The sequence below is a fragment of the Malus domestica genome, chromosome 16 (genome assembly GCF_042453785.1).
Source record: "Malus domestica chromosome 16, GDT2T_hap1".
In the NCBI taxonomy this organism is placed as follows: Eukaryota; Viridiplantae; Streptophyta; class Magnoliopsida; order Rosales; family Rosaceae; genus Malus; species Malus domestica.
Window position 1 is genome coordinate 16,190,863 of NC_091676.1, and position 26,941 is coordinate 16,217,803.

General features: G+C 41.5%; 3 protein-coding genes across 3 annotated transcripts; all 3 read left to right on the forward strand.

The window, feature by feature from the left end:
• Positions 1 to 4,266: 4,266 nt before the first annotated feature.
• LOC103403918 (small ribosomal subunit protein uS13z/uS13y/uS13x) lies at positions 4,267 to 6,449 on the forward strand. The gene is made up of 4 exons (XM_008342762.4): positions 4,267 to 4,507; positions 4,607 to 4,767; positions 5,239 to 5,427; positions 6,133 to 6,449. The coding sequence occupies exons 1-4, from the start codon at positions 4,505 to 4,507 to the stop codon at positions 6,236 to 6,238; spliced, it is 459 nt and encodes a 152-aa protein (XP_008340984.3). The 5' UTR covers positions 4,267 to 4,504; the 3' UTR covers positions 6,239 to 6,449.
• A 931-nt stretch (positions 6,450 to 7,380) lies between these two features.
• Positions 7,381 to 21,267, forward strand: LOC103403922 (uncharacterized). Its single transcript, XM_029096014.2, has 4 exons — positions 7,381 to 8,520; positions 12,543 to 12,850; positions 20,403 to 20,780; positions 20,879 to 21,267. The coding sequence occupies exons 1-3, from the start codon at positions 7,595 to 7,597 to the stop codon at positions 20,759 to 20,761; spliced, it is 1,593 nt and encodes a 530-aa protein (XP_028951847.2). The 5' UTR covers positions 7,381 to 7,594; the 3' UTR covers positions 20,762 to 20,780; positions 20,879 to 21,267.
• A 778-nt stretch (positions 21,268 to 22,045) lies between these two features.
• LOC103403921 (FRIGIDA-like protein 4a) lies at positions 22,046 to 26,242 on the forward strand. Its single transcript, XM_008342765.4, has 3 exons — positions 22,046 to 23,443; positions 24,211 to 24,386; positions 25,461 to 26,242. The coding sequence occupies exons 1-3, from the start codon at positions 22,543 to 22,545 to the stop codon at positions 25,947 to 25,949; spliced, it is 1,566 nt and encodes a 521-aa protein (XP_008340987.3). The 5' UTR covers positions 22,046 to 22,542; the 3' UTR covers positions 25,950 to 26,242.
• Positions 26,243 to 26,941: the final 699 nt, after the last annotated feature.

Below are 26,941 nucleotides of genomic sequence, written 5' to 3' on the forward strand. Positions count from 1 at the left end.
GTCCTCTCGGTGTAGGGCCCATCCTTCATTCATTCAATTTTATATTATTCATTTTTAGTGTCTCAGATTAGTTGTATGCTCTGAACACAATCCACAATTGCATATTCATTATAATTAAATTTACAAGTTTTACTTATTTCGGTTAATTGTTTTTAGTTCTCATGCATCCTAGTATGGATTCGTCACCTTCAGGTGTCGACCAGTACGTGCCTACCCTAATGTTTGGAGAATATTAGGGTTGGGCGTGTCAAAGCAAGAGCGACGTCATTAGCTAAACAAAATCTTTAAAATCCTTTACACTATGTTTTGATGAGACAATATAAAAATCATGTTGGCGATTTTTTTGTTGTTGCAGTTGACATGTCCCGACCCCGATATTCCCCGAATACCCGGATAGGCACGTGGTGGCCGACACCTGAGGGTGATGAAAGCCATTTATTGAATACAAGAGTAATGATTAGGAGGAAATAAGCATGAATAATCATTAGAATCTAGAAGTAATAAACATAGTTTAAGAAAATGTCTGGAATGCACAGAACACGTTCTAAAACAAGATCACAAAAGAAAGATCATTACAAGATATCACACAAGTGAGTGATAGATTGCTACTGGTAGGGGAATGCCTCGTACGTCGTGTCGTATTCCTCGTTTCTAAGACCTGAATGGGGGTGCAAAACAAAGGTGAGTGGACCAAGTTCATATATACAATAATAATAAAACACTTATCAAGATACTAACCCCTATAATTTATATAAAGAAAACTACTAGCATAATAAGTGATGGTTTTACTGAAAACCCTAACATGCCAAAAATATCTCAAAAGACATCGTGGAAAACAAAATATTAAACGCCTCATAGATCGTCTCGTAGTGCGATGTACTGCTAGTAAGATCACTAAATAAATATATCTCCCGGCCCTATGCCAGCACTGTGGTTTCTGCATTCGTAGCCAGAGATTACCAACTCCCGACCTAATGCCTGCTCCGTCTCCCTCAGCCCGTAGCTACGGATTATTTCTCCCGGCCTATCTGCCAACACCAGATCCTCGCCCCAGGCGGCATAGTGTCCACTAGGTACGCACAAATTGTTACGCCTCTCATAAATAACCACTTCATAGTATAAAGTCATCCATCGTCTATACTATAAAGAGGGGTTTCTAAAACATGTTCTAGCATCCTATCGTCATCCATCAAATAGTTTACCAGTTCAAGGTTTTTATAGAAAATACGATCTATTAAAATATAGCTCAATATAGGCCAACAATTAATTCCTCACCAAAAAATGAGACGATAAACAACATATTTCATAAACATGCTTAACATAAAAATCAGTTCATAAACTCGTAAGGCATGCATTTCATTTATGCAAATAAACTATAAAATTATGTAAATTTTAGAAGGGGTCCACTCATAGATACTCCGTAGCAGTAGAATTGTACGGAAAATGATTAAGGAAATCCCCACTAGCAACTTCACCTAAGCACAAAAATGTACAATTTATCACACTCTCCAACTATAGAATTTCAAGGAATGGAAACGGGTATTGGGTTTGGATCCGGATTAGGGTTTAGGTTTAGGTTAAATAGGGTTAAGACCTATTGAGTTTTGGTTTTTGGATAGGTTTAGGAACAAAAAGGGTGGTTTGGGCTTGAGCCCAAACCCACACACACGCCAGCACACACATACACACCTGCATGCACAGCACACAAGCACACACCTACACACACATACACACACACGTGCACCACACACTCACACATCACACACACATGCACGAACACACACACACACACACACACACCACACACACACGCACGGTCCAACACACACACACTACCCACACACGCATGGCCCAACACACATACACTACACACACACACGGCCCAACACACACACACACACACTAACTCAGCCCCAAGCAAGGTACGGCCCGCAGGCCAAATAACCCAAAAATAGAAAACTGGGCTAGTCCAAGTAAGGGCTAAGGCCCGTAGGTGTTTTGAGAAGGCCTGGTGGTCTGTGGGGTGTCGGGGAAGGACACCGGAGCTGCTATAGCTCCGGTCGACAGTAAACTCGCAATCCAACACCCAAACCAAGTACCAAAATGAATAGGGAAGATAGCTGAAATGATGGGAACGAAAATATACCACTGTGAGTCTCGACTGTGGTCGAGAATGGCAGGGTTGATTCACGGAACTTGTCGGGTTTTTTCGCTGGGTTCTGGAAAACAAAAATATAGGGCATGCACAAATTAGAACCTTCCACTTGAGCTGAGAATAACTCAACAAAATAGAATAGAGTAGTGAGCCTTACCTGAGTTCAAGTTTCAGAGATTTGAAGCTCTCGGCTTCAATGACAGAACACACAGAGGTGTTCTACTGATGCATGCAGGGTTATAGCTGTGTTCCTCAAGTCCCAAGGATTCTAGATATGTGGTTAATCTGTTGGGTTTGATTAGTTTTCGAAGAGGAAGGAAACAAGAGCTCTCAGAGCTCTAGAGAGAGTGAGAGTTCCCATGAGAGAGAGAGAGAGGTTCGAGAGGAAGTGCTCGGGAAGGAAAGGAAGAAAAGAGAGCTGAGAACCTGCCACTTGGCAGTTTAAGGGAAATAGGGAATCTAAATCAATGACTAGGATTAAAAGAGATAAGGGATTAAATTGATAAATTTACGCATGTTTCAGGGAGGAAAATAGAAATATAACTAAAATGTGGGGGTGGGTGTAACAACGGTCGATCATTAGGAGAAAATTTTGTGTTAGGGTGTTAAGACCACGCCATTTGAAAAACCACCCTTTATACTAGGATATAATCTTCATATATTTTAGTTTAACTATCAAATATAGCCTCATCAGTGTGAAAGTTACTCTAATAAGACAACCATACCAAATATTTTCTCTTGAATTGCAATAGGCCAAAGATTTGCTACAAAGTCTACATGCCATTGTAATTGACAATAAAAATTTGGGGTACCAAAGAATAATTAAAAAACTATGGGGTGAAATTGTAGTACTTTAGAGCAATTCCAGCCCAATTTTTTAGGCTGGCCTAAAGTCCAAAAAAAAAGGACGACACCCCCCAAAATCACTGCAGCCGAACCTAATAGGCTGGCATTCGGCCCAAGCCAGCTTCTAGGTTGGCCCAAAACGTGATGAACAAAGGCCCGTCTTATGTGATGTCACGCTGGTGTCAGCATGACGTCGCATAGGCCCACTAATTTTTTTTTTGCATCAGACACCTGAGATACACGCACGAGTGGGCCCACGTTGGCGATAGGAAAAGCACAACGGGGCCCGTCGTATCAGCGCACTAACTTGGACCAAGGAGAAGCCACGTGGCTTGTTCTCGGTCGTTGGATTTCCAACGGCTAGTTTTCTGGACTGTTGGATTTCCAATGGTAAAAAAAATTGAAATTCAAACCCAACGGCTAGTGACATGGTGCATTCTGGGCCGTCTGATCCTAAGATCAATGGTCCAAGATTTTTGGCCCAAAAAACGAAAAAAAAATACAAAACGGTCAGAATTATGACCGTTGGCCACATGTTCACATCTGGGCTGTTGGATTTGAATCTTTTTCAAATCCAACGATCCAGATTAATTAACTTATTAAAAATTGTTTTAAAATACAAAAAAAATTAATTATTTTGTTCTATAAATACCTAACCATCATCTTCCACCTTACACCACATTTCAATATTTTCAATACTTTCAACCAAAGCTTTCATATAATTTTTTTTTGTGAAAAATATGGCTATGTGGAAGCTCATTGAAGATGTTACGTTATGTCAATGCTGTGTTCAAATTACTCACAAATAGTACATTCAGATAATAACACGTGGCATGACAAGGTTGGTTTAAAATCTGATCGAAATCTTGTGTAAATTATTGTAAACAGATAGTGACACGTGGAGCGTCAGGATTGGTTGAAAATCTTATCGAAAATCTACCTAAAAAATAGTACTTTCAGATAATGACACGTGACGTGACAAGATTGGTTAAAAATCATATTCGAAATTAAAACTAAATTTTTTTATTATTAATTTATAAAAAAAAATTAATAATATTTAAATGGGTTGGGTGCCAGCTCATTTTTTAAAGGTGGAGATGCATTTGTGCTAGCGCATTTTTTAGAGGTGGAGTTGCATTTGATCAATTACTATTCATTGAGATCAATCACTATTCATTTGAGTGGATTAAATGGTCTGGGTGCCATCGCATTTTTAGGGGTGGAGTTGCTCTTATAATAGCTGTTGTTGGGGCCAAATCTTCAATGAGCAAAGTATAATAAATCGACGGCTAGAAAATCATCACTAAGTAATGCACGTAGGGATTCGCCGCAGCATATAATTACCATCTAGGGTTTTAGGCATTACGAAGTCGCTTAAATCTGATCCTTTAAAAACCATCTTCTTCCTCACAAGCCCCCTCTCACCCGGCGCGCCCACACTCTCACACACACGCACGCAGAGTTACAGAGAGCAAATAGCCGCGAAACCCTAAGGTCGCAGCCATGGTGAGTTACTCGCTCCGATTCGATCCATTCGCTTCGACGTCTCCCTTAGTCTTCAATCGTCAACCCTAAATCTTAATCGGATTTTCCTTTATTTTGCAGTCTCTCGTCGCAAATGAGGAATTCCAGCATATTCTGCGTGTGCTGAATACCAACGTGGATGGAAAGCAGAAGATCATGTTCGCCCTTACCTCCATCAAGGGTATCGGCAGACGTTTCGCCAACATCGTCTGCAAGAAGGCTGATGTCGACATGAACAAAAGGTTCATTTTTTCTTAGTTAGTTTTATCTATTTTCTGAAAGAAATTCATAGATCTATTTATTTCGATTTGATTAATCATTTCGGAGGTTTTTTTTTGTATGTAAATGCAGTCAATTTAGTTGGGGTTTGTTTATTGCTCTAATTTATGATCGTAGAAATTATCTAACTTGTGTACCGCCATTTGATTTAGCATGAATTTAGTTTGTTTTGACCAAAAAATTTGCATCATTTTATGGCTGGAATGTATGATTTATTTTGTAGTTCTAAAAATCGGGTTGAATGTTTGTTTGCAATTGTAATATTTGAGCCGATTTTATTTGCAAATGCAATATTTGGATTCACCCAATATTGTCCCTTATGCCACTAATCAGTGATGTGGGTTCGCAAAAAGCGTTCCTCTTTTATTTTTTCATGTTTCTATTACTGTATGATTCATGCTTATGACAATCTAGTTCATTGGGCAACACTGCAGGGCTGGTGAGCTATCTGCTGCCGAGCTCGACAATCTGATGACTATTGTGGCAAACCCCCGCCAGTTCAAGATCCCTGACTGGTTCTTGAACAGAAAGAAGGACTACAAGGATGGTAAATACTCCCAGGTGGTATCCAATGCTTTGGACATGAAGCTCAGGGATGACCTTGAGCGCTTGAAGAAGATCAGGTCTGGTTTCTATTCAATTCTCTTGTTGTTCAGTACCAGTTGTATTCTTGTTTTGAGTTTATGATATTGTTATTGTTTGGTAAATTGGTATGCTCATTGTTTCGATAGTTGAAGTTCTATACCAGTTCTATTGTTATGCATTGTTGTCAATTGATAACTGTTTGTCATCTTAATTGTTTCAAGTCATGTATGTTTGTGGTGCTAAAGTTTTTATTATACCATATGATTGGTTGGCAGTATTGTTCAGTAGTTGACATTTGTTCTACGTTGTGCTGGCCATTTCTCCTAAATCATAGAAGGCTAACAGCTTCATCTTAAATCCTACCATTTAAGAACACTTTTGCATACTCTTTCAAGAATTACAAATTGTAAGCTTTGACTTTTGTTCAGTTATTAGTTAGTTGAGTATCACGAAGACTTAGAGGTTCCGTGTACATTGTAGCTTACAGCCACTCCCTCTACCCAATCTCTTTCTGTGGTAGTCAACTATATCTGGCTTTTCGGCTTTATAGAATCTTCTGCCCCTTTGTTGAAGCTCAAGACAAGGATATTCCTCTGATATAAGTATTTATCTATCGGATTTTTACTTGATGCTTGTTTCTAATGTCTTTGAGCATGTATATGTATTACATATTGAGATCTTTTTAACGATTGTTGTGCTTGGAGAGTGACTGGTGTTTCTTTCTTGATGTTCTTGATGTGCAGGAATCACCGTGGTCTTCGACACTACTGGGGCCTTCGTGTGCGTGGACAGCACACCAAGACCACTGGCCGCAGGGGAAAGACTGTTGGTGTATCCAAGAAGCGCTGAAGAATTTTACCACCTGTCCCGGATGTCATGTTGCGAAAGTTGTGTTACTTTTTAAAATACCCTCTAGCGTTTTAGCCTCAATCGACTTCAGTTTTGATGGATTAATGCAGTATGTCTAGCTGTCGTTTATTTATATTCCTTGATTGAGACTGCTTGATCTTTGTGTTTGAGGACGGTATGCTATGCAATGGAATTCGATTCTCTATGTTAAGCTGATATTCTCAGTTTATCTGTTGTATCAACTTTATTTCGTTCGGCCCTCAATCCTTTGCAACTCGCATTAAACTTTAGGCGCTCTTTCCAAAAGGTCTAAAAAAGTCATCCTGCACATCTCCATCTATAAATCAAATAAAAGGCCAATATCGGTCTTACATATTTTAGTAACCTCTCTCTTCGGTCTCAATTAGTAAAGCTTGTTTGATATTGTTTTTCTTCACAGAAGACTGCTTTATATTAAATTTTATATTTACAAAAATGTTTAGTAAAAGTAAAATATTCTACTTATTTTAAAAATCATGGCCTATAGGTTACTTCTGTTTTAATAAAAAGTGGAATTAAACATTTAATTAATACTTTTAATTCTTGTAATACCATCATTAGTTTGTAAAAATGGCATTGTTTAATTTTTTTTTTAAATTCATTTTATCTTTTAGAGAACAAAGAGACCGCCACCACCAACCATTACAAATTCTAACCTTACAACACCATTGCCACCACTACCATTACCACCGCCATCACAATTGCCACTAGTCTCGTTGTCCTTGTTGCCAATGTTCGCGCACCTGCCGTGACTACCACCACTACGACCACACCTACATCCACAACCATAACCGCACCATTGACTCTGCCGCCACCCTTATAACCCTTGTTACCTCTGCATCATAACTGCCACACCCTGTAATACCACAAACATTACAACTACCATCACCATTGCCACTACCACCGCCGCTGTCCTCACCACCGCTATCATCACCACCTCCCTCACCACTCTCACCATTGCCGACGCATCGCCAATTCTTCCTAAACCCTAAACCCTTGAATGAGTCCTCATAATTAGTTTGTAATGTCATTAAAAAAAAGAAAAAAAAGAAAAAAGGGGAAAAATCTGTCCTACAAGTACAAAGGCTTTTCCGAGTATGGAAGATTCGAAACAAAAGGCCCGATTACGCATCCGTAAAGACAAAACTTATAAAAAAACTCCCAGCAAACAGGAAACATCGTCCTCCTCATCCCTCCTCTCCCACTTTCACACTCTCAGTTCTCTCTCTCTCTCTCTCTCTCTCTCTCTCTCCTTCTTCTCCTATTTAATTTCATTCATTTAATTTATTTATTTTCCTCCAAATCCCTAACCCCAGGATGGCCGGAGGTCCCCATCCCAAGGGCCCACCACTCCACAGGCCATCTTCTTCTGCCTCCGCCTCCAGCCGCAAATCTCGCTGGGAATCCTCGGCCAACGCCGCCGCCCCCAGCACCACCACCACCACCACCACCATCACCAACAACAAAAACCCACCCGATCCCAAATCCTCCAAGGCCAAAACCGGCCCATCCCCAAAACCCAGCCCCGCCCATCCCAAGCACCCGCCTGGCCCCTCTCCCGGAACCGCTCCCTTCCCCTTCTCCGACCCGGCTGCTTTCGGCCCACCACCTCCCCCGGTATACGATTTCCACATGCTCGAGCGCCGGACTTTTGTTCTTGCCGATGGTAGTGTTCGATCCTACTTCGCTCTTCCGCCCGATTATCAAGACTTTCCTCCGCCCATGAACCCGCCCCGCCGGTTCATGCCATTTGGTGCGGGTGGATCGGGCGGGCCGGGTCCGGATTACTGGAATTCGCTCGGGCTCGACGGGCGTGGGCCTGCAGAAGGGCCCGCTAAGAGGAAGTACAGCGGAGAAGAGGAGCCGAGGGACAAGGCAGAAGAATTGGCGATGCGTCGGCAGCAACTTATGCAGTATGGGAATCCAAATGGGTTTTCGGTGGGTCCCGGAGGAGGTCGGCCAACGAGTAGTCCCTTTCGGCGGGAAACGGGCGGCGATGAGGGGAGGGCTAACAAGTACATGAGGATTGGTGGTGGTGGTGGAGGTCATGATAGTTTGGGGTTTAGGCAAGGCGTTGGTGGCGGAGGTGAGAATGCGGGTCTGAAGCATCTTCAAGTTGATCAGAGTGCGTTGAAGAAGGCGTTTCTTAACTTTGTGAAGCTGATTCATGAGAATACGCAGCAGAGGAAGACTTACTTGGAGGATGGGAAGCACGGCCGTCTGCATTGTCTTGCTTGTGTCAGGTCTTGTGCAAATTAATTGCTTTAACTATATTTTTGTTCTTCGATTACGTTCGTTGTTAGTATTGGTAATCTTTCGTTGAGTTAGGTATCATTAGTTTATACCTGGAACCCGAACTATTCTAGCTGTTACTTTTTCATTTTCGTTCTTCCCTTTGCCATAGGAAGCCATCAGTATCCAACTAGCAGTATTAATGCGTTATTCATATCAAATGGCAGCAAGAAACCTTTTTGGAGCTTTAGGAAACTTTCCGTTCATCAGTTAGATTCGGTGCTTACAATGCATTCATTTTGAAGGAGTATAGTGAGGTCAAATAGGGTCTACTTAGACTTAAGAGAGAATTTGTCTTAAGAGATGTAAGTTGGTATATACGTATAGAGTTCGTTTTCAAATGCAAGTAGGGTTTACTGATTATGTTGTCTTTGTTGTTGTTCTTGGCACTCTATATTTGGTATTAGCTATTTGGTGAAGTTGAAGGATAGCCATGTTGACTTCTCGTAAATGTTTTACTCTGCTTTTGCGTGAAATTATCTTCTTCTAGGATATAGTACCTCCCACCTAATGTTTAAGACATGCTTGCACAAGGATATGCACTTTGTGCTATGTGCTGTGGTAGGCTTCAAGGAAAAGTCATTTCACATTTGGTGGATAATGAAGGCTGGTTATATCCTTGAAAGCGAGAATTGTATTCCCTTTCTGTAATTACAAGGGTTGCACTTGTTTTGTACGAGACTTCATTGTAGGTTTCTGAAATCTTGCGTATTGCTTCAGTCGCTAAGCAATAGCTTGTTGCATGGTAGCTTCTGTTTATGGTGTCTCTTCAAGGAGGTTTTTTCATGTCTTGGTTTTTTACCCCCTATATGGAACTGAAGGTTAGTTGTAGAATCTATTCTATCATCTCTGAACTTTACCAACCTTACTTTTTTGATACTGATGGTCTGAGTTGTTTGATAAGTTAGACTATTCTTTGAGGTCTGCAATTCTATATATCAACTATCAAGTGAATATTACAGCAAAGTGTGCTTATTTGGCTTTGAAGGCTGCAAGGCCATGTCAAAGAGTTCAATGGATGTAATGTCGACAAGTTAGAAGCTTTAATGTGTTTCTGTTTTGAATTTTTAGTTCATTGGTTATCCTTAGTGATAATTATAAGTTAAGACTTGTGTGGGTGCACACATATGATGCTTCTTTTCTACGTAAATTCATATCGAGTTGGTAAGTATATTGTTGTGTGGGCATTTGATGCTGACCTGATGCAAGCCATTCAATGCAAAGTCAAAAAGTTTGTTCGATATCCTTTAAAATGATAAGTAGGTTTATGAGAATATTAGGAAGTTGCTTGCATATGTGAAAAATTCATGAATGATTCGTAGGATCACTATATATTTGTCATTACTGTACTGTGGGCATTGTGAATGTGTGTTTAGGATTAGGAAGAGTCTTAGTACTTTAGGCTTTTCCCAGATTTCTTTTAGAGATCTATGCTCCAACGAAGTTTGGAGTATGATTGAGTCCTTTAATTGCTGTGTAAGGGGATGTATATTTTCTATTTATAGGTAAAATAGTCTATTACCTTCTGGAAAGCGCCACAGAGAGGAGAGAACAAGTGTCTCCCAAAGTTCGTTTTCTTTTCATGTTATGCTTTTCTTAGATTTCCCTTTAGAAATCTAGACTCCGACAGTGTTTGGGGAATCATCGGTCCTTTACTTATTGTGGAAGAACGACTTGTGTATGACCTTACTATCAGTCTATACCCATATTATCTTATTATCGTTTATAGTGAAGGTGGTTGCTGATTGTTCCTAAAGGTCAAGCGACCAGGTTGGTTTAGCCTAAAGCTGATTGAGATGAGCTTTTGTTTTGGTGTTTCTGACTTTGTCATGTCAGGCTAAGATTCAGTGGGCTGAGCTGGGTCGTATTTGACTTGGGCAAGTCTCAGTCCATCCCAGCTTAGATCCCTGATTATTCAGTGCAACTGAATGGAAGTTGGGTGTGTCCATTTGATTTGATCCATGCTCTGTTCCCATAAGAGTGTTGGTTGTGTTTTGTACAGTTGTTTTAGATTGTTACGAGTGCTGCCTAACTTGTTGCAAAATGGGCACTAGCTCTTTCTTTATGAGCTGTTGAAGTCGAGAGGCTGAATTTGTTCGATTGAATCTTTGTTTTGGTGTTTTGGAATCATTGGAATCTAATTTTTTCCTTGTGAGAATATGTATACAAGGAAGCTCATGCGCATGTGCATGTTTATTACTTAGCAGGATTTCGGTGGTTACTAAGAGCTTAGACTTTGAATTGTATTAACGGTGCATCAGTGTACAAACTGGTATGCTTGCTATTCCCGGATGAATCCATATGCTAATATCCGATACTATCTTCTTTTTTTTCCTGGTCTCAGATGATGAAGAGTAATATCTAGGATATTATCATTTAGTTTCCTATTTGTTATGGAATTCGGAATATTCTGCATCATTGAGGAGCAATGGGTAACCGTGTTCCTATATTATTTAGTTTCCTACATTATCAGGCTTCTAAGTACTGGTAACTGTTTTGTCTGCAAGTATATCTTTGCTTGCTCTTTTTGAGAACTTGTTGCTTTTCGATGACCTTGTATTGTGAGGAATGTGAGGCTGTATTACAATTGCTATTTAATACTTGTTTGTGACGTGGTTTACTAGATGTCACTTGGTTCCATATTCTGTTCTTTTGTTGGTTAGTGGATGTAGTGGAATGGCATTGATTACGCGGCACACACCATAACTTCCCTTTCAAACTTCATTCTTTCTATCCTGTTACTGACAGAAATAAATATGGAAATGTGCAAGGCATGGATCTTGTAGAAAATGCTTGTTGAGCTTATTTTATTGATAAGGATTCCGTTTGCATACATCTCCTTTCTGTTTCCCCACTCTAAAGAATCGGATGCCTCCCGACATTCTGTTACTGACTGGTTCATATTGGTTGATGCCCTTGTTGACATCCAAGTTCTGTATTGAATGTGAGTCATAAAGGACTTTGTTGGGTGACAAGTTTTTTACTATTTTCTTCTTTACACATGTTTTTGTTCCATTTCAATAAGTTGGGTTTTCTTGCGGTTAGCTTTGCATTCATGTGGTTTGACTTATATTTAGTGGTATGTTTCTTGTATGAACTTTACAAGAACCTCTTCTAATTGATTCTCTTCAAGTACTACGACCTCGTATCTTTTTTGTTTCTGTATAATTTTTAAACCCAGACCACGTTCCATCACATTCACATGGATTATTCCACATGATTCATTTACTAGAACACTAGGACTTTCTTTGTGTACGAGTCGAACAGACAATTTAGTAGGTTGAAATAATATGAATGCAAAGACTTAAACTATTACTTTGCATTGGTTGAATCGAATACCAGTTAATGGTGTGTGTGGCTCAGTTGACCTGGTCTGTTCGATAGTTTACTGTAGCGTAAGTTTTGTGCAAAGTTTAGAGGCCAATTTTGCTTAAGTAAGGATTACATGAGAATTTAAGGTTGCTATTTTGATGTTGATGTCAATATTTGTTTTCTTTTTCCCCCTCTGAAATTTTTGCATTAGTAGTGGAAATTAAATGCCACTGGCGTGCTAGAGAATCTAGTTTTCATTAGTTACAATAGGTGCATTTTTTGGCTTCTTATGTGCAGTAATTACTCCGTTGTTATATAGTGCTACAGTTCCCCGTCTAATTATATTGTTATCTATCAGCCTTGTGTTTAACACATTTATTATGTATACTCAAGCTTACCAAATTATCCCTTTTTGTTGTAAATTATTTACCTTGTGTCAGGGTCTTACACTAAGTGAAAATACCTAAGTATTATCATCTGATGGAACTAAGAAAATGAATGTTTATATATCGTGATATAATTATATCAGCTCACTAGGATATCCTTGGTAAATGCATCTTCGTCATTGCCCTGTTGAGTTCCGAAGTTGTAGGGTTGTAATGCTATCTAAGAGGTAAACCTGAAATATATTGTTCAATTCCCTTGGTATGCATTATTTCAGGTCCTCTAAAGATTTTCCGGATATGCATAGTCTCATCATGCACAGTTACAACTCTGATAGTGCTGACATGCGGGTGGATCACTTGGGGTTGCACAAGGCTTTGTGTGTTCTAATGGGGTGGGACTACTTGAAGCCCCCGGATAACTCAAAAGCATATCAGTTTCTTTCTGCTGAAGCAGCAGCAGCAAATGTGGATGATCTGATTATGTGGCCACCTGTGGTGATAATTCATAATACAGTTACAGGAAAGAGTAAAGATGGCCGCATGGAGGGTTTGGGCAATAAAGCAATGGATAGTACTATTAGAGGTATAGTACTCCTTCATAGTTCATATTTGCTCATTCTTTATGATTTTTCTATCAGAATGTTCATTGGAGAGGTTGGTCCCAGGTCAAGTACATGCTCTATGTGTGTCCTATTTTAGCTGTGAGCACTTCCTTTGAATCTGTAAATGCATATAGTATATTCAGATGCCAATTTAATAGATTAAACATCTGTATTGGATGGAGTGAACAACCTTTCTTAGATACAGCATACAGCATACAGCATGTGTATTTCATAGAATATTACTGCTAGGTTGCCCTCCTCCTGGGGAGTCTTAGATACAGCATACAGCATACAGCATGTGTATTTCATAGAATATTACTGCTAGGTTGCCCTCCTCCTGGGGAGTTAAGTTAAATAGTTTGGCATAGAATACCAATGTTTACAAAAAGTTTAAGCCATAGTATCTTGCAAGGATGTTCAAAGGGCTTACGGGGAGGTGAGATGAAAAGAAAAGCCACGCATGCTAGTACCTCTAGTTTTACTGTCACCCTTTACAGTTGATTTGATTGAGTGTGGAAGGGGAGGGTCTTGCTGGTTCATGTGAATCAGTATTAGTGCCTCCCTTCATAATAGATATATTTATGTTATATAATTTATTTGGAACTTTTTTTTTTATCATACTGGAATGGCTTTATATCGAGCTTAGTGGCATAAATAGAATGCATTTGCAACTGTAGTTTGCAGGGATCATATGATGTGGAGATTTGTTGTTCCATATAATCTTCTTTGGTGTGAGATACTTGTGTTCTCTGTGGCAATTAAAGTATGGTTGAGATGTGCATCTCATGAACGGAGCCTAATGCAGGGTTCCTAGTTTATGGACTTTATTATTATTGCATTGCTCTCTGATCACCAGGGAGAAATTTTGATTGGATGGATCTCATTCTTTATTTTTAAATGGTTCTACCAATGGTTTGTTCTCTTGTTTGGGATAGTAGGTATCATGTATCTTTTTCAATCTGCTACCACCCCCTGCCTTTACTCTTGGATCAGTTTGACATTATTAATCATTTTCTTGCTTTTACTTTGGACCGAAAAATTCCTAATTTTCGTGATCTAGTGACTTTGGACATGCAATAACTAACCTCTGTGATCCAAGTCTCATCGATTTTGGAGCAAGCAATCTTATTGGGATTTTCCAAGTCTCCAACCGAGAAGTTTTCCTCACTCGGGAAATTAAGGGAACACTACCCCAACCTACATGCTCCACTCAGAAAGCTTCAACATACAAGCTTCAACAAAAGAAAATTCAAAGACCTTAGCGAAGAAGGCTTTGGTGTATTTAACACAATACGTTGAAATGAAGGAAAGCTTATTTATTGATATCCCCGATAAGCTACAAATATGTACATATACATGAGTCAAAATAAACACACAAGAGGGAGCCTTCACAAAGGTTGCTTAGGAGAAGTCTCAGCAGTCGGTAGAGCCCCAGAAAGAGAAGGCACCGGAGGGGGATCATTTGGAGCCTCAGTACTGGACACAACCCTAGAAGGAGGAGGCATCAGAGGTTGATCATTCGGAGCTTCATTACGCGGTACAGCCCCAGAAGACGAAGGCAATAAATGCCTTTGGAACAAACCCACAAATCTCTGATGATCAAGTAAAACCTGACCATCAGTTTCCTTCATTTGGTCAAGCTTCCTCTTCATGTTTGTAGCATAGTCATGTGCGAGCCGGTGCAACTGTTTATTCTCATGCTTGAGCCCTCTAATCTCCTGTTTGAGACTCATCACTTCAGCCGCCAATGATTCAACTTGGCGGGTTCGAGCAAATAGGCGTTGGGCCATATTAGACACAGAACCTGCACACTGAACACTGAGAGCCAGCGAATCCTTAACAGCTAACTCATCAGACCGTTTGGAAAGTAGTCTGTTATCTTTGGGAGTGAGAAGGTTCCTGGCCACCACCGCAGCGGTCATATCATTCTTCATCACGGAATCCCCAACGGTAAGAGGACCAGTAGGGGAGACGAAGGATGGGCGCCATATGTTGTCTGGAGAAGGCGGGGCTGCCTCTTCAACAAGGTTCAAGTCAAAACGACGGTCGGAGGGGCCAGACATTTTCAAAGGTGTTGAAGAGAGAAGAGGTCGGACAAATCAAGATCTTAGAAGTGCAAGAATGAAGCTTCTACTGGTGGAGATTCAAGTGTGCTTTGGAACTTAATGCCAGCCCCTATAAAAATCTGCACTCGACGGAGCTTCAGAAATCGAAGAGGCGCCTGCTCAGAAATCGAAGAGGCGTTTGCTTTCTCAAAAGTTGGGCTGCTCAAAGACCACGAAGGCCGATCTCAGAAATCGAAGAGGCGCTCGCTTTCTCAAAAGCTGGGCTCCCCAGAGACCACGAGGGCCGATCTCAGAAATCGAAGAGGCACCTACTTTTCCAGCCTTGTCAGCACCTGTCACACGCACACTCAGCTTTGCGGAAATTATGGGCATTCTGTCGAAGACTTCTGGGGAAGTAGAAAACACATGAATCTTACTGTTCAATCACCCACTTCCCACACGCAACAATAGCTCATGGGTACCACATATAATTTTGCCAAAGTTCTCTGCCAAAGTTGAGCACGTGAAGCTTGCAGCTCCCACTACATCGCTATGACCAAGAAGGGTAAAAGAATAGCAAAGAAACAGCACTAACAAAGTTTAGACCCATAAATTTTGAAGGTCTAGCTACCATATTATTACCCACAAGGGTAAAGGAACAGTACCACTGCTGGATAATTGGAAAGTCCCTGTGTGTCAACCTCTGTGCTTCGTGGCAAGGTAGACTAGCAAACATGCCCAACCTTTACTCACAGTCGAGAAAACACTCCCAATAAGATTGCTTGCTCCAAAATCGAAGAGGCACCGTCCTCCGAATCTCGAGAGCCAGACTCCCAACATGACTACTTTCTTAAAAATCGAAGAGAGGGTAAAGGAACAGTACCATTGCTGGATAATTGGAAAGTCCCTGTGTGTCAACCTCTGTGCTTCGTGGCAAGGTAGACTAGCAAACATGCCCAACCTTTACTCACATTCGAGAAAACACTCCCAACAAGATTGCTTGCTCCAAAATCAAAGAGGCACCGTCCTCCGAATCTCGAGAGCCAGACTCTCAACATGATTACTTTCTCAAAAATCGAAGAGATACTACTCCCCGAATCTTCGAGAGCCAAACCCCCAGCATGATTGCTTTCTCAAAAATCGATGAGGCATCGTTCTCCGAATCAATCGAAGAGGGGCTCGCTTTCTCAAAAGCTGGGTTGCTCAGAGACCACGAGGGCCGATCTCAGAAATCGAAGAGGCACCTACTTTTCTAGCCTTGTCAGCACCTGTCACACGCACACTCAGCTTTGCAGAAATTATGGGCATTCTGTCGAAGACTTCTGGTGAAGTAGAAAGCACATGAATCTTACTGTTCAATCACCCACTTCCCACACGCAACAATAGCTCATGGGTACCACAGATAACTTTGCCAAAGTTCTCTGCCAAAGTTGAGCACGTGAAGCTTGCAGCTCCCACTACATCGCTCTGACCAAGAAAGGTAAAAGAATAGCAAAGAAACAGCACTAACAAAGTTTAGACACATAAATTTTGAAGGTCTAGCTACCATATTATTACCCACAAGGGTAAAGGAACAGTACCACTGCTGGATAATTGGAAAGTCCCTGTGTGTCAACCTCTGTGCTTCGTGGCAAGGTAGACTAGCAAACATGCCCAACCTTTACTCACATTCGAGAAAACACTCCCAACAAGATTGCTTGCTCCAAAATCGAAGAGGCACCGTCCTTCGAATCTCGAGAGCCAGACTCCCAACATGACTACTTTCTCAAAAGCGAAGAGAGGGTAAAGGAACAGTACCATTGCTGGATAATTGGAAAGTCCCTGTGTGTCAACCTTTGTGCTTCGTGGCAAGGTAGACTAGCAAACATGCCCAACCTTTACTCACATTCGAGACAACACTCCCAACAGGATTGCTTGCTCCAAAATCGAAGAGGCACCGCCCTCCGAATCTCGAGAGCCAGACTCCCAACATGATTACTTCCTCAAAAATCGAAGAGACACTGCTCTCCGAATCTCGAGAGCCAGACCCCCAGCATGATTGCTTTCTCAAAAATCGAAGAGGCATCGTTCTCCGAATCTCGAGAGCCAGATACCACAGACCACTTTTTCAAAGTGCTCTGACAGAGTTAAAACATGTGAAACTGGCAGCTCCCACTACCGTGCTATGACCAAGCAGGGTAAAGGAATAGCATTACTACTTGTTGTTAGGGAGACTCCTATATATGTCGACCTCCATCCCCAACGGACAGGCAGACCTGCAAAAATGCTCAACCCTTCATCATATCTTAGAGGGCACTCCCAACGAAGCCTTTCGAAATATTCAGCTTTCTTTCCCCCCGATAATACCTCTGCAAACAAGCTATACTAGAGCAAGAATATCTCATATCATCAGGGTTAAAAGCAAGAGTATCCCATATCATGCTTTTTCCCTGTCTTTTCCTTTGGCCTTGTTTTTACCTGCAAGACAAGGAGAAAGAGAGCAATCAGTCAGCACTTGGAATCAAGCTTCCAGCCAGGAACTGACTGCCTGGAACCCCTTACCTGATTACTTACCTGGCATTGCTCTCGAGTACTCATCTTCAACATCTTATGTTTCCAGGGAAGATTCCGCATCTGCTTGAGGAACAGATAGGGCAAGTGCGAAGGATACAAGGAAGCATGTGGAGACAAGCGTAACAACACACGTGCCGATACATCCATTACTCTGTCAAAAGAAAAAGTATCCCATATTAGCAGGGTGGAACGTACTCTAGATTTGATGGACTTGTTTTGACCCTCAAATTCTTCAGTCGGCCTTATACTCTGGAGGAAACCAGAAAACCCTCCAGCTCAGTTCAAGAATAAGCCTGTGGAAAGTTACTTCTTCAAAAGCAAAAGTATCTCATATCATCTCTTCTCATTTTTCTTCTCTTTATCCTTCATGCTGCTGCAAGATGGGGAGAAGGTGAACAATCAGTCGGAGCTCTGATTGCTTACCTTGTCTGTCACCTCTTTCAGCAGACCCCCTAGCTCGGCGACTTGGGGGACTCCTACTACATGGTTTGTATCGTGCTTGACCAAGCCTGAAACTACAAGTAAGCTTCAAGTGAAATTGATACATTACCTTGTGCATCTCCACCAGTTGAAGATACCACCCCTGGATGGAGGAAGAGTACTTCCAGAGAAGATGCCACATCTACCTATGAGACAGATAAGGCAAGTCAAGACGACACCACACTCCGATACTTAGAAGTTTCGTGATTACGAGATCATTCTCCCACAATATTTCCTAATGTCATTTGTACTAAATCATTCACTTGTACTCACTAAAGGAGAGCTTGAACCTATGTACTTGTGTAAACTCTTCACAATTAATGAGAACTCTTCTATTCCGTGGACGTAGCCAATCTGGGTGAACCACGTACATCTTGTGTTTGCTTTCCTATCTCTATCCATTTATATACTTATCCACACTAATGACCGGAGCAATCTAGCGAAGATCACAAAAAGCGACCGTTTTCGCTACCTAGGATCTATCTTGCAAGAGAACAGAGAATTAGATGAAGATCTCAACCATGGAATACGAGCTGGATGGATGAAGTGTAAGAGTGCATCCGGCGTGTTGTGTGACCGTCGTAGGCCACTGAAGCTCAAGGGAAAATTTTATAGGACGGCAATAAGGCCAGCAATGTTGTATGGCACAGAATGTTGGGCGGTGAAGCATCAACACGTACACAAAATGGGTGTAGCGGAGATGAGGATGCTTCGTGGGATGTGTGGGCACACGAGAAAGGATAAGATTGGGAATGAGGATATCCGAGGTAAAGTAGGAGTAGCCGAAATTGTAGGAAAGATGAGAGAAAATCGGCTCCGGTGATTTGGACATGTGCAAAGAAGGCCGACTGACGCTCCGGTTCGAAGATGTGACTACGGGACAGAGGTTCAGGGCCGAAGGGGTAGAGGAAGACCTAGGAAAACTTTGGAAGAGACTCTAAGAAAAGACTTAGAGTACTTGGATCTAACGGAGGACATGACACAAAACCGAGCGCAATGGCGTTCTAGGATTCATATAGCCGACCCCACTTAGTGGGAAAAGGCTTTGTTGTTGTTGTTGTTGTTGTAAATTTTATGTGGTGAATGAAATAATCTTATGCATAAGCTTGGCTTTTCCTCATACCTGTACAACCGCTCGTAGTGTTGGTTAAGAATGAGGGAATCTGGTTAGGATTACCAAGGTTTGTTATCCACTATTTTGCTAGATTTGCTTGAGAGGTCTTAGCTAGTTTTGCTAAATGGTGGATTTCTTATCCACTATTTTGTATTTTGTGTTTTTGTTTTAATAAATTGTCATCGTTTCTTCACCCCCCCCCCTCCCCCCCCCAAAAAAAAAAATTACCAGGATCTTGGGGCTTCCAATGTTAAAGATCATCAAGCACAATGAATTCTAAAGGCTAAGTAGCTAGTTGTAGTTTGCTAATGTCTTGGTTGCATCTGAATTACAACTCTTTCAATTTGAATTATTTTTTCCACTGTCTGCTGACTGTCCCAAACTTTTCATGCCTCACCTAAACCTGTAAGCTAATTGAAAACCATTGTATTTAAGTGGGTTTGGACCTGTTATCACATCTTTTGCCCCTCATTATTGGCACATTTTGTCATCCTACATGATAAACTTCAGATCCTTCAAGTCCATGTACTTGAACGTCAAGCTAGTTCAGCCAAAAGTGGCAAATTGGATAAACCTCTTACTGAAGCGAGACAACCAAGAAGGGGCACTGTTTGGCATAACGAGCAATGTTCTCTCAGATCTCCCATAATATAAGATATCTGTTTGTGCATGTGGTTAGCTTTTTTATTTCAAGTTCAACATGATGCCAGTTGTATAATTAGGATGGTGACCTTAGCCTTGGTTGGAGAGTTGGTTCCTTGTTGCGTGCTGCATTACACTAGGAATTTCAGGTGATACATTGGGGTTTGGAACCCAGTCGAGGAAAGTATGGGTGAAAAAGCCGTGTTGCTGTTAGCATATAATACAGACTTTTTTCTTGTTTGGTTTTTGATAGTTTATCCTCGTTTTAATGGATCTTTTGTGCTTATGCATGTTACAATTGATATTTGCAGTCTGTCATATTGTAATTACTCTGGTATATAAGCGTTTGAGACTCTACGCATCTCTTTTATATATGTTTGGTAACTTCAGTTCATTGAGTCACACTTACATATGGTATATTAACCTTGAACCATGTTGGAGCATTTTGGACATTGGTCTGGTGGTCATTGAACGGTTAGGGCCATAGGGGGTTCTTTAAGTCACTTTGGATTTTGTATTCAGAAGCTGTGCCTTTTATGGCTGTTGGCAGCCATTATCATGACATTTCACGTGGATTGATTATGGAGATTCCATTCTTACCCTTGATAATTGTAAGGGCTTCAACGGATTTATAAAAAAAAAAAAAGGTAGGTCCTTCTGACAAGTTACTTGTTTTCTCATGGAATTTGTTGTAAACAGATCTTGGATTTGGGAGTGGGAAGTCGAAATCCTTGTACGGTAGAGATGGTCATTTGGGTATGACTCTGGTTAAGTTTTCCGGTGACGAAGCAGGTCTTAAGGACGCCATTCGAATGGCAGAGTTCTTTGAGAAGGAAAATCATGGACGCAGGGGCTGGGCTCGTGTACAGCCCCCAATGCTCGGCAGTAAGGATGATGAAATGAATCCAAACCTTGTGAAGTTTGACGAAAAGACGCGGGAGAAGAAGAGGATCCTATATGCCTATCTTGGAACTGCTTATGATCTAGACAAAGTTGATTTTGACACAAGAAAGAAGGTCGTGATTGAAAGCCTTGGGGAACACAAATCATCCAAGTAGATTCCTGATAGCATTCAAGGTATCGTAGTCTGGTCTGCTTCAATACATGTGCCATTTATTCACTTGAAGACCATATGATCCTCCTCATGGCCTTTTCTTTTCCTTTTTCGGGTTCAGGGTTCAGGCATCTCATGGCGTCGTAGGTGATGGAAGCAGGTGTGTGTAATGCTAATATATGGGCAGCATTCTCTAATGTCGCAAGGCTTGCAGACTGTCTGAATGCCCGCCCAATCATTCTTGGACGGCGTTTTTGCCGCTACAGGTTTGCTGTATGGGGACATAACAGAAGAGAATTCAGTGTAGCAAAAGGATTTAGAGTGTTGTGCTTGTATGGTTTCTGGACTTACCAAATTGTATGACAGACACAGAGTCACAGGAAGCAAATAATTGTTAGCTTACTTTTTTGGGTGAATGGTATTTGTCTTATTACTAAGTTCATAAGTTGTAGTTGAGTCTCTTCTTTTAACTTGTTTGATATGTTAATGGCAAAGATGTTGGTTGAACTATTGCTCGGAACATTTGCCATGGACTTCACTGTCACGTGTTCAATGCACCCTTTCACAAGTTAATCATGTGACACACGAAGGTTGCCTTGAGATTTTTTTTGTTTTTTTTCAATTTGCATAAAACACGATCTGATACCTATAAGTATTTAGTATTATAATACAAATAGTAGAAATTTTTTTAAGTATCCAATTAATTCTGTTTCAACATTTTATATATCTTATCTCCTTAATTCATTGAATCTTTTTAAGTATCCTATTTTCTACGTACGAAAAATCTCTCCTCAAGCTTTTGATCCATTGAATCTTTTGTCTGCTTGTTCGTTGTACAAATTTACACTCAATTTATTGATATTTTATTCTAAAATATAAACCCTGTAAAGTAGTAATAATATGCGATGGAGAAGGAATCTTCCCTCCCATCGCCTAACATCACGAGTACAATCATATTCATATTTGGATTGTTGCACTTTACTATGTGACGCACTGATTGTCACTTATTATTATTATTAGTATTACAGTTTAGTAGTAATTTACTTCATTTGTAAGCGAAAGGTTTTAGGTTATAAGTAAATTAAGTTTGTAAATTAAATTTATAAACTAAACGATGTATCATCCCATGATAATTAATACTTAAATAATACCCGTATTGTAATTTGTAAACCGTAGATAATGAATGTGCGACTGATGACTGCCTGATGAGGATGAGGATGAGGACGCGCATGCGGTCATTGTTTGTTCACATGCATGACTACATAACCCGGCATATGCCTCTCACTTTATCTGACTCCTCCTCACCATCCAATCCCATTCCTGTTCCTCTATATTCCCATCCCCATGTGTTGCGCTCAGTGGGCCTGCCCCACCCCTACCTTTTTCTCCCTTGATCCAACTTCGGTTTCCGAGAAAGCACAATCCCATCATCCAAACACCCCCTTATCCTACGTCAGCATCCCCCGACTCCGACTTTACCAACTCCCTTATCCTGCGCACCCTCCCCCTCCCGCTCACTCTAGCGCCTTCTCCCGCCCGCCAGCGCATTCTAGCCACCTTTATGAGACGCCTCTACACGTGTCGATCCCTTCCTCCACCCACGTCAGCTCAATGTCTTCTTCTTTCTCCTGTCCACCGGCTGCCTTAGCTTTCGCTTAAGCTCACAGCTCAAGCTTTTACTTTTGCTTTTTCTCTCTCTCTACCCTCCGAATTCTAGGGTTTCTCCTTTCTCTCTCTACCATATCTTCTTTCCCTTTGGCCGCTGTGCTGCACCGTACGACGATCATGGGGTCGATCCCCGATCCCGGCGAGTTGACTGAGTTGACTCCGCCGAGCTTCGACGAGTTCCAGCGGCAGACCTCTCTCATGACCAGCTGCACTCTCCTCTGGAAGGAGCTCTCCGACCACTTCTCGTCCCTCGAGCAGAACCTCCTGAAGAAATCTGAGGCCATCAAGCTCAAAATCCAGACTCTGGAGCAAGACACCAAGGCGTCGCTCGACGAGCTCGAGCAGCGCGAGGTCACGATCAGGGACAGCTTCGAGATCGCGCTCGGGAAGGTCGAGAAGAGCAAGGAGGCGGCGCTCAAGGTGTTGAAGAGAGGCCGCAGCGACGATGAGTACGGGGAGGTGGACGACGGCGAGGGATTGCTGATGAATCTCAAGTCGTTGTGCTTGAAGATGGATTCTGGAGGGTTCTGGAGGTTCGTGACGGCGAGGAAGAAGGAATTGGAGGGTCTGAGGTCGCAGATGCCTGTGGCTTTGGGCGATTGTGTCGATCCGGGGAAGTTCGTGCTGGAGGCGATATCGGAGGTGTTTCCTGTGGACAAGAGACTGGAGAGGAGCGATAGGGGAAACGATTTGGGCTGGGCCTGCGTTCTGTTGCTGGAGTCGCTGATTCCGGTGGTGGTGGACCCGAAGATCGGGAGAAAGAGGCTTCTGGTGACGCGGAGCGTGAAGCAACGCGCCACGGAGATGGCCGAGACTTGGAAGGCCAGCTTGGAGGAGAGAGGCGGCATAGAGAACGTGAAGACTCCTGATGTGCACACGTTCCTGCAGCATTTGGTGACTTTCGGGATTGTGAAGGAGGAGGATGTTGATTTGTATAGAAAGCTTGTGGTTAGCTCAGCCTGGCGCAAGCAGATGCCAAAGCTCGCCGTTTCGCTTGGCCTCGCCAAGCAAATGCCTGGTGCGTTCCATAATACTAACTTGTTTCTTTTCTTTGATTGTGTATTTGCTACGTTTTCTATGCAGTTCTTTTGCCATTGCTTGGTGTTGCTTATGGTTTATTGAAAATGTGTCAAAACTTTATAATCTCTCTCTATATATAGGATGAGGAAGTGGTGATTTTTCTATGTGGTTAGTAAATTTTGAGTGAGACAAATGCGATTTATAAGGTCATTTTATATCTCGACAGCCGGCGTCTATGTCGAAATTACCACTCTTTCCAATATTTGTAGAATTTTTAACTAGATTCTTGTTATCAACATTAGTCTTCAGGTTTTCCCAGTGCAATGTTTACCTTATACATGAGATTTGACTGTGGTGTATTTTTTTATATTATATTTTTCTATAAGAAACAAAACCCCCACATGACTGATGTTGGATCTGCCTATATTCCAAATAATTTTTAATTCGAAACTCTGACCTATCTTTAAAATCAGAACATGTGGACGGTACAAACTGTAGATAACCGGTGTTGTATATGTACATGTTTTATGAACAATCGAGGGCTAAATCATCTAGTTAACTTTGAATCGTTAATATTCTTTTTTTCCAATGATTTTAACAATATGATGGCATATTCATTGACCTTGTAGTAGTTTCGTAAAGATATTTTTCTGTTCCATCTTGCTATCTGTGTTTCTTGGGAATGTTTTGATATGGTTCGTTATGTGTACAATAAGAGTGCAGCATTCTCCAATTTTTAACTTTTGGGGTTGTTACTATGTGCAGATATGATTGAAGAATTGATCAGCAGGGGACAACAGCTTGATGCGGTGCATTTCACCTATGAAGTTGGACTTGTGCACAAGTTTCCTCCTGTTCCTCTACTGAAAGCTTTTCTGAAAGATGCTAAGAAGGCTGCAGCCTCTATTTTGGAAGATCCCAATAATGCTGGGCGAGCTGCGGTATTATTTTAATCACTCCTATTCTTGTCTTGATCTCTTATGTCGTGACTTTGAGTCCTGAATATGCATCGCAAAGTGGTGTCCGGTTCTTTCGTGTTTTTGGTTTTCTCTTCACTTTCTTTCTGCATGGAGAGTTTTTGTGCGTGTGTGTGTGTGTCACCTTCTGTTTTCCAGAACTCCCGTGTCATTTCTTTCAAAGTTCCTTTTTTCCCACTCCCCCCTTCTCAAATGATTGGGAGGAGAGAAAGAGAGAAGAAAGAAAAGGAATGTCAGAGGAACTTATACCTTTTTGTTTGTGTATAAAGTAGGGGCGGGAACTCCCCCGCCCTCACAAAAACACTCTCTCCTATAATGGAGAGAATGACAGCCATCTAAAAGATATGCAGGATGTTAACATCTTACGCTTTACTAATTACGTGTGAACAAAAAGTCAAATGTATATATATCAAGCCTAGAAAAAGAGTATAATTATATGTTTTCACCATATTTCTCTCTTATATGTCAAGCCTAAAGACAAAAGAGCTGAATTATATATTTTCACTGTATTTCTTTCTTTCCACTCTCCATTTTGAACATGATCAAATTTCTTCCCCACAATTCTTACTAGTTATTTCATCAGGTTTGCTCCCATAGTGTGTATCCATGTCGGTTTTATCTTATTGTTGGAACATCTATATAGTTAGACAAGTTTTGGGACAATAAACTCTTCTGTTTGGTTGGAATATGAGTCCTTTATGCATCAATTAAGTGGTCAAGATGCAATAAGAATTTGTTTTCTCACCAATAATGCAGGCAGTTCATATAGAAATAAATGCAAGGTATATTGAGTATTGGTGCACCCTTATCTTCAAATTGTTAATAATTTTTCTAATTAGGCATGATGGTATTTGCGATGGATGTCTACATGATAAGGCGTTGTGCAATTATAGACCTCCTTGTGGGCTTTCTGATTATTTTTTTGAAAAATGCCCCTAGAAGTGCATGAACTTCAGTTTGCTTCCTTCATTATTTGTAGAAACAACTAAACCTGTAAAAACCTGCACTTTCTTTGATCAGTAATCTTTTGTTATGCAGAACCTAGCTGGACGCAAAGAGCTGTCAGCGCTTCGGGCTGTCGTCAAGTGCATTGAAGATTATAACTTAGAGACAGAATTTCCTCCAGAAAACCTCAAGAAGCGCCTTGAACAGCTAGAGAAGGTGAAACCAGAGAAGAAAAGGCCAGTTGTAGTCCCAGCCAACAAGCGAACACGAGCTAACAACGGTGGTCCCATGCCTCCAGCCAAGGCCGGACGCTTGACGAATGCATATGTGTCTTCTTTCCCTACAACTCCTCCTACATTTGTCATGTCTCCATCCCATGGCCAGTATCCTGCTGGGTTCTCACCGTACCATTCCCCACCCACCATGTATGGCAGCAGAAGCCCACCAACCCCTTATGCATACTCGCCCGAAGCAGCCCCTCCTCCTGCCGGATCATACCCTGGAGCTCCGATGAACTATCCCGCCTATGCGGCTTATGGCAACGGTATGGTACCAGCTTATCAGCAGGCTTACTACCGATAGACATGACAAAACTCGTTTGAAGACGGTAACCACTGATATGATGACTCCAGATCTCATCAACTTTTATAATGGCTTGTTTGTAATCACTAACCGTTTAAATGGTAGCGATGTGTGTGTTAATCATGATATATCGTCATGCTTCTTGCTTTGTCATGGTGGCAAGTTGTATTTCTAATGTTGATCAAACTGTAGTAGTAGGTCATTGTGAAAATGTTGGTAGGATGACTTGAAACATCGACCCACCGTACCGCCACTGCTCTCAGTTTAGTTGTAGAAAGACTATTTACTGCTTCTCTGTGGTGGTCTCTATGGCTCTCTCTTTCTCCCTCTCTTTGGTGTTCTCTTCGATTCTCTATTGCGCTCTCTAAGCTTCATGTTTGGAGGGCCTTTATCTTTTGTGACTGCATATCGCCGCTGTTATGTAGGTTGCGAGGTTAGTGATGGGATGCGCTTGTTTCCGGTTAAAACCTGAATGAGGAGAAAGCATTTTGGTTTTGCCGATATTGCAGTTTCTCTGCCTTTAATCTGTCTTGCAAAATCGATTTCGTTCTGTTTCTTCGAAATCATCCACGCAAGCTTTATCTGCCTATTTTCTTTTGCTTTCTTATTCCTTGAATCCATTTGGTTTTATCACCCGCATTTTATGTTTCTTGATTGTGTCGTGTCTCGGAGTCCGGTAACGCCAAGCCGTCGCCGTCACCGTGGGTCGGGCTTACAAAAGCTCAAGATGATAACTAAACAATTCATTGCGGTTTAGTTCAATTTAGGCCGTTCAACTTTTATTTGGTCGGATTGATGGCCGTTGCTGGTAATAACGGATGCCACCTTTCCTTCTAAATGGCATTCGTCTAAAGGTATGAACATCTAATGGCGTATCCCTTCCTCCATAAGACCTGGGTCCTAGGACTGACCAGGTGACCAGTTTAGAGAGAGAGAGAGAGAGAGAGAGAGAGAGAGAGAGAGAGAGAGGGAGAGAGAGAGAGCTTCATCGC

What these genes read in the sequence shown, in the direction of transcription:
- LOC103403918 (XM_008342762.4), top strand. An exon ending in GATGTCGACATGAACAAAAG is followed by an intron (nt 4,768 to 5,238) that starts GTTCATTTTTTC and finishes GCAACACTGCAG; the next exon opens with GGCTGGTGAGCTATCTGCTG. An exon ending in GAGCGCTTGAAGAAGATCAG is followed by an intron (nt 5,428 to 6,132) that starts GTCTGGTTTCTA and finishes CTTGATGTGCAG; the next exon opens with GAATCACCGTGGTCTTCGAC.
- LOC103403922 (XM_029096014.2), top strand. Translation starts at nt 7,595, where the DNA reads ATGGCCGGAGGTCCCCATCCCAAGGGCCCACCACTCCACAGGCCATCT. An exon ending in CATTGTCTTGCTTGTGTCAG is followed by an intron (nt 8,521 to 12,542) that starts GTCTTGTGCAAA and finishes GCATTATTTCAG; the next exon opens with GTCCTCTAAAGATTTTCCGG. An exon ending in AATGGATAGTACTATTAGAG is followed by an intron (nt 12,851 to 20,402) that starts GTATAGTACTCC and finishes TGTTGTAAACAG; the next exon opens with ATCTTGGATTTGGGAGTGGG.
- LOC103403921 (XM_008342765.4), top strand. Translation starts at nt 22,543, where the DNA reads ATGGGGTCGATCCCCGATCCCGGCGAGTTGACTGAGTTGACTCCGCCG. An exon ending in CCTCGCCAAGCAAATGCCTG is followed by an intron (nt 23,444 to 24,210) that starts GTGCGTTCCATA and finishes TACTATGTGCAG; the next exon opens with ATATGATTGAAGAATTGATC. An exon ending in ATAATGCTGGGCGAGCTGCG is followed by an intron (nt 24,387 to 25,460) that starts GTATTATTTTAA and finishes TTTGTTATGCAG; the next exon opens with AACCTAGCTGGACGCAAAGA.